Source organism: Ostrea edulis, chromosome 7 (genome assembly GCF_947568905.1).
Source record: "Ostrea edulis chromosome 7, xbOstEdul1.1, whole genome shotgun sequence".
Classification (NCBI taxonomy): domain Eukaryota; kingdom Metazoa; phylum Mollusca; class Bivalvia; order Ostreida; family Ostreidae; genus Ostrea; species Ostrea edulis.
In genome coordinates this window covers 61,367,043-61,379,198 of record NC_079170.1, presented here as the reverse complement: position 1 = coordinate 61,379,198, position 12,156 = coordinate 61,367,043, and the positions used below count along the sequence as shown (strand labels likewise).

Below are 12,156 nucleotides of genomic sequence, written 5' to 3'. Positions count from 1 at the left end.
ATTTCTTGTCATAAACTTATAATATAGCAGTCATAGCTAGGCTTGTTATTTTTATATGGTGTCTTTCTTTTTCTCTCTTTTTTCAACAAAATCCAAAAATTCATTTAGTTTCAACCCCATCCCTCTTTCTGCCATTTCACTAAAGATAATTTGTCATGGCTTCTTCTTCTTTCCTGGTAAACACTGTTGCCGGGCAATTTCTGCGGTCAATTTCAACATCCCCGAAGACTTCTCGTCAAAAACACATACGATAACCAATGATGTCAAGCAGATTGGGTTAAAGATACCTTATTTGTCTGATTTATTTTTGTACTTTTTTGGTTACAGATCCTGCTACCTCTGCCACTGGACTAGCTTTCATCTGAGAAAATAATTGAAAAATATTTTACAAACACATGCATGCTGATCCATCAATTGATAATTGGTCTACAAACTTGAATTGAGTTTTCATAGATGGGTAAATCTGATGAACGCAAATAATATTTATTTATCCACCTTAATGACCAGTAAATAGGTCTGGTAAAAATATATTCTATATTTGCAGGGGAAAAAAACATCAAAGTAAACTCGGTCATTTAATATGTGTACAAATATTCAACATGTAATATATACTTAGATTAATTCGCTTTTTAAACATACATGTATTTACTGTATTTTCGAAATCAACATATTACATGTATTATTAATCTTTAAGTATATCACAGAAGACATACATCAAGTTGTGTTTATGTTTTTTCTTTGATTTTGTTAATTATCATGAGAAAATATTTTAAGAAAACCCCTTGAGTAGTTAATCCGGAACTGCTTCAGATGGGTCTTATAGAGATTGATCTTCATTTTAAAATTCCTCTGTATTATTCTAACAAAAACAAAAATTCATGAGATCGATCATATGCCAGAACTCATATAAACTACTAAAAAAAAGTATGCATCAATAAAAGGAAATCGTAACTCAATTTGCCTTTCACGATCACATGTGGTTAATCCGATCAACGTCACTGCAACGCTTGGGGTAGTAAACTTTAAGGTGGCTCACTACACCCTGAAATGGTTTCTCAAATCAGTACGAATTGATTTAATCATAAAAGATATGGTGATATACATGTATAATAAGTATATATACCAAAACGGCAAAAAAATGCAAATTTGGATAAAATCATGATTTTCAACAACAAAAATTATTTTAACACATATGAACTAAAGATTGCGATTCAACAGCCCAATGCTTTCACCACTGAGCGACGATGATAGACAATCAAAACGATCGATACAAATAATTTCACAAAACATTTAAATCGCCATCTTGTGACGTGGTGTCATACAGAGTATAAGCTTTAGTGTAGTGAGCTACCTTAAAGTCTTGAAATGAAGCTAAACACAAACAAATCAATTTCGTGTCATCAATGAATACTTTCACTTTTGTACAAAGGTACACAAGTAAAAGAAAAGAACCCGCTTGATTGTTTAATTTTGATTATTTTAAAAAATTATCCGGAACTGCTTAAAATCCGGAATTGCTTAAAGCACTGTACCGTTACCAAAATTTTCAAAAGTATCATTGTTATTCAAATGTTGTAGTTTCATTTTTTAATGAATTGCAACTGTTTTCATATCATGAGAGATTAATCTCCCTTCTTTGAACACTAAACAACAGTATTGGTGATATTTTTAATTGTGGGAAGAAAGAATAATGTAATGTATACTATACTTTTTCTTATCAATTTACAGTTATAACAGGATAATATGTTTATAACCTGCCGATTATAAAGTATCCCAAACGAAGTCCTGACTGTACAAACGTGGCTATTTCTGAGTCTTTTTATTACCCCCACATTAATAACTACCTTGTACAAAACCCATGCTTATTTTAACTTCATTTAAAACAAATAGATCACAAAGACACTGATTTTGAAAATTTTCAAAAAACTCCCTTTTCCATTAGTAAAACTGACATCACTTCAACCTGATCCTAGTTTGTAGATCCCAGCATCCTCTCATTACTTCTAAAGATCCCATGTCTTTATCAGTCCCCGTGTTTTAAAGTTATACATGCATGTGCAATGGTTTATGATCAAAGTAAAATGCTTTTTGTAAACTCTGATACAAGGGAATACAAAATACTACCAATATCTTATCTACTACTACAAAATACTACCAATATCTTATCTACTACTACAAAATACTACCAATATCTTATCTACTAATACAAAATACTACCAATATCTTATCTACTAATACAAAATACTACCAATATCTTATCTACTAATACAAAATACTACCAATAGCTTATCTACTAATACAAAATACTACCAATATCTTATCTACTAATACAAAATACTACCAATATCTTATCTACTACATGTAATACAAAATACTACCAATATCTTATCAACATTATAATAAGATAGACGCTAATTTAGAATTTTTGGATAGATATTTTCTAGAATTATTTTCAGTGCAAAACTTTGCTTGTAGAAAGTTTCTTTAACAATCAATACGTTATGGGCCTGAACTTTTAAGTACCGTAAATGATGATAAGGACTTATGACGTTCACGTGATACAGACTGGGGTTTGAACGTCGGCAAACTTGTACAATTACACTAACATTATAAAAATTTTGCAAGGCGTGGATAGTTTAAATGATTGATAAATTGAATCATACCCCAATATTAATTTCTGTGGAAACGATGGGGTTATTTATATTCGGTCTTTCCTATCCCCGAAAGACCGAATATAAATAACCCCCTCTTTTCCACAGAAATTACCCCAATATATGAGTGGAATCTATCCGAATTTCATTTGTCCTATTGTTGTTCTTATATTTTGTTAGTCAGGTTTTTTTTAACCTTTTGTCAACAGCTAGATCATGCAAACGTCCTATACAAAATAACACAGTTGTACCGTGCACTAGAGACTGTCAACACAGCAAAAGATATCAATTCAAATGCAGTGTTGTTATGGATTCAGGCACAAAAGCAGAGCTAAATAGGTAAAAGATTGATAATACACTTTCTCTAGTAAAATCATCCTCGTTACTTCACTGTACTGCGCCATATTATGCTTTAAAGAGACTACTACCAAATTGTGGAAACTCCTGATCTAGCGCGTCATCAGAAGTGGAGGAAACTGAATCTGGAAGGTAAACTTTATTATTTATTTTGAATCTTTAAGATTAATTAGCTTCTTGCTTTCTCGGGCGTTCTATTAAAGGTTTGTTGTATGTTGTTCATGTGACCTTTCAGGCCAATAGACCTCTTGTTTATATACTTTTCCTTTTGAAATCAATAGAACGCAAGGCATCATTCTTGCAAGGTTAGTAAAAGTAAGTTAAGAAATGTGACTTATATATTGTACTCAGATTGAATAAACGAACACACCGCCATACGAACAAACATACGAAATTATAAACGAAGAAACGGCCAAGTGACAGTATTATATTTCTCCCATTCTCTCACCAGAGGGCGCGTTAAGCAAGCTTCATGAGGTTTAGTGTAGGAGAAGCTTGCGTAACACGCCCCCTGGTGAAAGAATGTGCGTCTCCACGACTGTTTCAATAAGACGATAATACTTAGAAAGCTCTAAATAAAACTCAATACAGATTTACTTGACCATAACCATGTGATGCTTGCAGGAATATACATCTAAAACTTTATATAACTTAAAAAATATATAAAAGAAGTTCACCAAGAATTTTGGAAAATAACTGTTCTGTTTAAACAGGTTTCCAACAGTTTAAGCTGTAACCTATATACGGTATATGACGCAAAATACCGGCCGCTGCCTGTCCATCCAGTAATTAAAAATCAACACAATATCTAAAGTATACATCACGATTCTCCACCCCCAGTCCACGGACCGTGTCCAGGTGGTATAAAGGTCGACAGTGCAGAGTCCTGAACAGCACTGGACAGACAAAATGAAGATCAACATTCTACTCGCTGTGTTGTTGGGGGTTTTGGCCGTGTCATACGGATTTCAGGTACTATCTTAATTAAAACTCATTAAATTTACTTATCTTCATTTCCAGATTAAATAATCACATTGTCTACAAGGTATGTTTCTTTCAGTTTTAATTAGAAAAGAGTCTTATAGAGAATAAGAATGTACAGGGAATTTGTATAATTAAAAAAATGATGAAAAATCCTTAAAATAACAGAAGGATAGGAGGCTTGCTATTTTGGGATTTGAAGAGAAAATGTTTAAGTACATCAACACTTACAGAGCATGGACTAAACTTTTGCGGATGAAACTTTTATAAATTCAAAAGAAAAAACTCTGTGCCGAAGAGACTGGTTTGCCAGCTTTACCTCTAGGTATCTTTAAACAAAAGGAGAGAAGGAAAACTTCCGGTCAATCGCTATATCCAAAATCTATAATGTTCAGTACATAAAAACTTCCAGTCAATCGCTACATCCAAAGTCTATATGTTCAGTACTTATTTTAAAAAAAAAAAAGGAATATAATTTCTTAGTTAGTTCACTTTTCGATGGTTCTATAGTTGTTATAATCAATAGATAAATAAAGCTTTTAACTTTTGGGTAAAAATTCTGTTTGTCATCACCTTCTTACAACATGGTCATCGCCAGAAGACTAGAAGTATAAAAAAAAAAAAAAAAAAAAAAGGAAAAAAACCAAACAAACAAAACCAAACCTGGTATCAAAAAGAAGAAAACACGACAAGGTTTAAACAACCTGCTCATAATGAAATAGATAAGCATTTTAAGTACCCAGTATCACGCTGTTACAGACTCGGTTGGTTTTAAGAAAATAGCTGGAAGGAATAGCGCATGACCAGGTTGTCTTCAGTCTGGTGAAGTGTCTCGCGTACGCTTGACCGAATACATAAATAGTTTACATGTATTTCAGCTAACGGGTTTAGTCACTACATAAAGTTCAGACATGAATAGGATGAAAGCGCGATGAATAGAACATGATTGGATATTTTTCCAATTCTTATTAAGTTCTATGGGAACTCTATATTTGAGAAATACGTAACTCTAGCAACATTCCTTGGATTGCAAAATACAGTCCTCAAAGACAATTAATCCATCCGTCGGTTTGTTTCATAAACTTTCACCAACTGGACCTTTAATCTGCAAATGTTTATGCTACGGTGGTTTTTAAAACAAATTGTACGCAGAGTCCCACTGAACTTGTAAATCTGCGCGTGCTCTGGTTGCTAGACTGCAAATTCCGGTACAGTACTGATCTCTTGTGCAATGTGCTTTCTTTTCATCGTTCATGAACATTGCGTGATGGTGCATAATCTTTTTTTTTTTTTTCTTTTTTTTTTTGATAAAACTTTATTCGGAAAACCCTAATTTTGTTTTTACGTCGAACACTCCCCATAAGTTTCAGAGGACTTTCTCAAAAATGCATATTTTAATGTCGTTCTTACTCGTAGGACTTCCATATCCAAAAGATAGAGTTCAAGTTCAAGTTCTTTATTATCCTTGAGCCAAACGGCTCATCAGAAACAGAACAACATAAATATGATATAAACAAACATCACACAGGAGAGTATACATAAATAGAACAAAAGCTAAATCAAGCATCTCTTTTTAAACATGCTAATTACAAGTATTTACCTAAATTAATCAATTCTTTGACATTTTGAACACTTAGTAATTGAACCAGTTTGAAAGTACTTGGTCTTTGATAATAATATCTTTTTATATATTTTGATCTCAGTTCATTATAGAATGGACATTGAAGAATGAAATGGAATTCGTCTTCTACAACAGACAAGCTACATTTTTCACAAAACCTATTGGTTTTTGCAATGCCATAATGTCTTCCTTTTTCAATATCTAGATTATGAGATGAAGTTCTGAATTTAGTTAAATATTTCTTATATTTGCTATCGATAGATTTGCACAGGTAATATTTAATATAGAAAGTGTCAATGAGATGTTGATATAAGAAATCTTTAGACATTTTACAAATATCATTAAATATCTGTTGTTTTGTAGTATCAAACAGTCTTTGTTCAATAATAGAATATATGATTTTATCAGGCATAGAGAGTGTACTAGCATAGTTCTCGAGTAATAACGGTAGAAACTTCACGGTGTAAAATGGCCCGTGCTGCACCACGAAATTACGACTGTAATTAGATAATTATGCTGCCTTATAAGCACCTTGGACTGGTAGTGATCAATTGTTCATACAAACAAGAAGTGTATACAGATCAGGGGACGATGCCACCGGTCAACATAATGAGTACTTACATAGCAGAAGTTAACATGCATATGTATCGTGAAAATCACCAGAAATGTATGCCAATTCAATTCAGCCCCCTCCTAGAAATTCACCGGATACTTGACATGCGTCTGTCTGTCTGTCTGTAAAACAATGACGTCTTCAGAATCATTGCAATCCCAATCACCATACTTTCACTTGGAACAAATGTTCCTCTGGTTGTGGTTTTGCAGAAAGTTTGTTAATTATTCTTGTACCTACATGTCTGTCAAGGATTTGGATTGCCTGAGACAAATTTGACTTCTTCAAAACGAACTACATCACCATGTGACCATACCTTGTACAAAAGTTGATCAAGCGATCTAAAAAAAAAAAAAAGTGATTTGCATTCTAGTATGGCCACATCACTTTTCAATGGCTGAGTTACGATGAATTTCTTTTCCCATAACATTGTTAAATTAATCTATTATTAAGTTATAAGCCTCAAGTAAGCGATCCAAGCTCTTCAAGATTCAAAGTTTTTAATCAAAATCGCTAGTGAACTAATATTTTCCCTCTTTTTCTCAGCTCCGTGGTAAAAGGCCCGGTGGTAAGGGTGGTAATGGTGGCATGGATAACAATGACGATGACAACGACGGGGACGATGACAACGACGGGGGCGATGATGGAAGACGTGGTCCCCCTCCCATGATCCCACGGCTTGTCGTGGAGGTGATTGCCAGGAGAATCGATCAACAGCTGGATGACTGTTCCGCACCAGGTAAGAGATATTGACGTATCTCCTAGTACAATATTCATTGATTAAGATTTAAGCGTGGCACATGTACTTGTGTATTTCTCATTCTTATCATTTTAAAGTATCATTATATTCTTTAAAAAACAAAACAAAAGAAGATAAGTTAATTAGAACTACGAAAATAAATAAGAAAGGGAGAGGGACCATTGTTTGTTTTGCAACAAAATGATAGCGATTTGTTTACGTCTATACATATGGTTACGAAAAATTATACACAAATGATAGTTCACTTATATGATTTTATTTTCACAGAACTGGAAGAAATGGTGTCCGGAGAAACAACATTCCGTGGTAAGTGTATAGAAAGTCCTAGTCGGTATATAAAGAAATAAAATCCATCTACACGTAACCCAGATCCGTGGTAAGTGTATAGAAAGTCCTAGTCGGTATATAAAGAAATAAAACTCATCTACAAGTCCCTCAGATCCGTGGTACATGCAAGTGTATAGAAAGTCCTAGTCGGTATATAAAGAAATAAAACTCATCTACACATAACCCAGATCCGTGGTACATGTAAGTGTATAGAAAGTCCTAGTCGGTATATAAAGAAATAAAACTCATGTATACTTCTCCCAGATCCGAAATTCCTAACTAAACAGGTCTAGCGGGTTAAAGTTTTCCCGTTTTTGTTATAACATAGCTTGGAACATGATAGGTGCGTAACTGGCCCCATAGAGAGTGTGAAAATTCATTTGAATCACTGATGACTCGGAGATTTATGATGCATGCATATATTAGTACTTATGGCCACAGCCATTTTTAATAAGCATATATCAACTCTTCATGAATTAAAAGCAAACATTGCTTCAACAAAAACAGTACATGAGATATTTTCTCCTTTACAGATGTCTACAGAGGCCTGTCTATGTTACTGCGTGCTGACTGCAGGGGTAAGTACATTGCCTACAATTCAGTATTGTGGCCTAAATCAGCTGATTCCATTGTCTTATTTATGTAATCTGTGATGACTGCTTTACAGTGCAAATGGGCTTTTTTCGGCTTTTCTTCTATTTTTGAAATTTGGGAAAATATCAAATACATAATGTCCGAGATAAGAGCTATTATGTGTAAGGGTGTAATTAGTTGAATGGTTGAATATTGTTTAACGTCCCTCTCGAGAATATTTCACTCATATGGAGACGTCACCACTGCCGGTGAAGGGTTGCAAAATTTAGGCCTATGCTCGGCGCTTATGGGCATTTATCTCACTTCCCGCTTGTACACAAATTGTTTCGCGCCATACAGTGTACGAGAGTTCTCTAAAAGGGAAATAACTCAGTTGAATCTTAAAATTGCGTATTGTGTTTATACTATAGTGTTTTTCGTCTTTCTTTCATGCAATTGTATTTCCTTTTTGTACAGGTGAAGGTGGGGCCACAGGATCACCACCAACAGGACCCACCGGATCACAGCCACCACCAACAGGACCCACTGGAACCCCGCCACCACCACCATCCACCACCGACACCCTCCCTTCGCGCCAACTGGAGGATAAGGTCGTAAGAGAATTGCTGGACTTCCTAGAGGAGCGAGAGAACTAAAACAGAATAAAAAAATATCAACAGTCAATATTGTGAATCTCTCATGAATCTATTTTTTCGTCTGAAATCCTTGATGTTCTTTTAAAAAATATTTTTAAAGAAATAAATACTCGAGAAAAAGCTAGATACTTGTTTATCATTATTGCGATGTATGCATGCGACAATCTGTATCTAGGATACACAGGAACAATTCTGACGTAGAGAGTCTATCAATGGTTCTTTACTGCATGCAATGGTCGTTAATTTGACAATCGAAAAAAGTTTAATTCACTCCTAGAAGCTATATTTTGCTATTCTTGGCAAACAGAGTAAAGAGAAGTGTTTGGTCATGTAGACACCAGATTGAAATGATTTGATAATATGAGGCACATGGAACTTATAACTCACCTGGACACCAAGCAAATGAATACGCCAATGTCACATGAAGTTACTTGTATGTGATTCGAACAACAGATAGCCACAGTGTATGAGGACTAGACCTGGCTGGTGTCACAGAATGACCAAAGGTTCCATAACCAGTGATAATTAGTAACTGGGTTTTTTTCTCAAACTCGAGTTTCTTAATTTTATCAAATTTTCAAAGAGGTTTTATTGGAAAATTTTCTCTTGAAAATTTGGAAAATCAAGAAAGGAGAAATTGAGATAATCTGTTACTCACGGGCACATTTTATGGAACCCTATTCCCTATGATACAAACTTTTTGGCTGCTGCTTTACATGTTGTTGGGGGGGGGGTTTTCTTGGGGTTTTTTTTGGGTTTTTTTGGTGACGACTTAATATCCTTTAGCTGATGCCAATTTTGAAATACGCATTTACATGTACCTGCAAAAGACACTAGTATTCTGGATGACCTGTCGAAATGAAATATACAAGGAAAAAGTCCGAAGATTTAAAATCCTATACCAGTACATGCATTCCCTGTATAATTGATATGGATTAGGAGCAAGGGGTTTGAAAACGAGATGGACAATCTCAAATATATCAAAAGCACATCGATGGAACATAACATGTTGTTATATTAGATAAATTCCGATTTAACTTAATTCATCGTGCACATACGTAATCCTAGTATTCCATAGTGTGTGATGTGTGATTTCCCGCGGAATTATCAGACTTCTTAATTTCACTATGACCACAGAGAATGCTATTGATGAAATGCCCCGTTTTGATTAATCAAAGTATTTCTTTCAACACACACAAATATCGTTCATCGCCGTGTATGTGCATATATCAAATATTGACAATAGTAAGTAAAATATAAAAGTTTTGGTTAAATGAGAAATTACGATCCCTGTAAAGTCAGGAGCTTATTAATCTACTATGTGACGTTTTGGCGCCATTTCGTATGTATGTTTAAAGAGAAGGCGTTTCTCCCAAAATATTTACTTCGATGTATAAACGCACACTGCATATCAACTTCTTTATTTTTCTTGATTTTCCTTGTCCAAATCTATATATAGACTAAGTATACTTTGTTCTTTGTACAAAATGGATACTTCCAACCAATTTCACTGATGAGTATTTATTATCATATTTAAACTTATAATGGGGAAATCTCATCGTTTCTCGCAAATATTTATTATAAAAATGATTTTTACAATTATATTTGGATTTGATATTAAAATGGAGGTTATCGTAATGCATTCGTGGTTGTTTTCCCCTTGCTAAGGTCCGAAAAATTACGATAGATAAGGATGACGTCAAGAGTCGACAACTTCCTCTGCGATATCGAAATTATCCTTCAGTAAAAACTGTACAATCAATAAACCCGACTTTAATGAATACTTAGTATATAACTATAAAATATTGCCTTGAAACAGTTAGCTTAAACAAAAGTTACTCACTTATCAACACTGTAGTTCCCCGCCCCTACCCCGATCGCGGAGAGCTACAGTTCTGCAGTTGTGAAAGGTCTGGTTATATCATTCCTACCAAGCACCCATCTAACAGATTGCAATCGATATTCAAAGAAAATAACTCAAAAGTCTCATGTAATACTATTTTAGCAATCTACATGTAATTACCAGTGGCGGATTTAAAGGGGGGGGGCACCCGGCGCGCGCCCCCCTCAAAATTTCCAAATTTAAGGTAAGTCGTGGTGTCTTGTTCAGAAAAATGTAGTAAGCGATATAAGAAGTGATAATGTCTTCCACTCCCGGAGAAATAAATGACAAAATCTTTTGATTTCTTGAATTTCTCTATTGGGAGAACTTAATTTTTTCCAAAAACTCTTAAAATTAGCGTCGTTTTATTAATTTCACCTTATTAAAAATGATAGAAAATTGTACAAATGATTAAATAGGAGACATATTTCAAACCCTATAAAATCCAGGAGCTCCCGGTGGCTTCGCTCACTGTCCCACCACCAGGGCTTTGCCCTGGATCCCCTGTCTCATAAAGTGGCGCCCCCGTAACCACAATTCCTGGATCCGCCTCTGGTTACCCTTGTTGATCAAGCGATAGCTCTCAATTCTTGACGCCGCATTTAGTCATACTAGTATAGCATGTAGAGTCATGATAGGCGTTACCCAGTGTAGCAGGGTCCCTACTAGGCAGTCTGCACTATACATCTACACCATCAGCATGACAGGTGTTCTCAGGACAAAGAATCGATCATCGCTATTACGATCTTGAGCCCCATGTATAAGTCTAAATCTATGGCAGTTCACCTAAGGCTGATGGGGTCTCTATATGAAGGATGTTTTTTTTTTTAATTTGGTGGTTACCACCGCGCAAACAAAGTCAACCCTTGTTTATTATTTCAAAGAAAGATTGTCTGTAAAATTTCCAGTTTGCCTTGATGTCCAGATGATATAAAGCAGAAAATTTGAATTTCCAATGTTTATACAGTCTAGAGTAATCAACCTGAAGAGGTCAGGTCAGAACAGACTTCTAACAATAAAAAACACTCACAAATCCAGGACTAACAACCCCCTCTCTCTTTCTCTCTCTCTCTCTCTCCGTGACTATATGAGACAAAATTTTCAATACGTACTAGTAATTGAAACGACCTTCAGGGAGATTACCAGAGGTGCTGATATATATTCATTATATTAGCCCTAAACATTTATTCATAAAAACGGAAAATGAGCTTCCAAGCGTGAACTCTCTGGGTGAGACCAATGTTAAATATACAATTATTTTCTAAAGATGAGATGTTTCACCGGACAGAGGGGTTAATAGTACGTCACTACTGATAATGACTAAACGTGAAAATAATGTCTTCCTATCTGCATATTGTTGAAAGGTATTCCCATATACTGAGAACAGGGAAAAGCAACCCTTTCCTCTCTCCCCACCCAATTTATACGTCCAGTCCATCACACACATTCAATCTATGATTTACATATTTCATTCTTGTGGATTTATGATTAACGAAAAGTCCTTCGGACAGCAATTCGCAATTCCAGATAAATCTACCAAACAGAATTTCCATTACAAGGCCAACACAGAGCAGGATACGGCAAAATTAAAAGACGACAATTCAAGATGAGGCTACTAAGACAAAGTTAACTGGCTGTAATCCAGACAAGGTCACCAGACAACAATTCCAGACAAGGTCACCAGACAGCAATTCCAGACAAGGTCACCAGACAGCAATTCCAGACAGGGTCATCA

General features: G+C 35.0%; 1 protein-coding gene across 1 annotated transcript; it reads left to right on the top strand.

Annotated features, from left to right (window-relative positions):
• The first annotated feature begins 3,678 nt into the window (after positions 1 to 3,678).
• Positions 3,679 to 8,653, top strand: LOC130048729 (uncharacterized). The gene is made up of 5 exons (XM_056145771.1): positions 3,679 to 3,980; positions 6,770 to 6,962; positions 7,251 to 7,289; positions 7,844 to 7,888; positions 8,361 to 8,653. The coding sequence occupies exons 1-5, from the start codon at positions 3,918 to 3,920 to the stop codon at positions 8,537 to 8,539; spliced, it is 519 nt and encodes a 172-aa protein (XP_056001746.1). The 5' UTR covers positions 3,679 to 3,917; the 3' UTR covers positions 8,540 to 8,653.
• Positions 8,654 to 12,156: the final 3,503 nt, after the last annotated feature.

Excerpts from the sequence above, each read along its gene's own strand:
- LOC130048729 (XM_056145771.1), top strand. The coding sequence starts at position 3,918 with ATGAAGATCAACATTCTACTCGCTGTGTTGTTGGGGGTTTTGGCCGTG. Across the intron at positions 3,981-6,769 it reads CCGTGTCATACGGATTTCAG|CTCCGTGGTAAAAGGCCCGG; the intron begins GTACTATCTTAA and ends TCTTTTTCTCAG. Across the intron at positions 7,889-8,360 it reads ACTGCGTGCTGACTGCAGGG|GTGAAGGTGGGGCCACAGGA; the intron begins GTAAGTACATTG and ends CTTTTTGTACAG.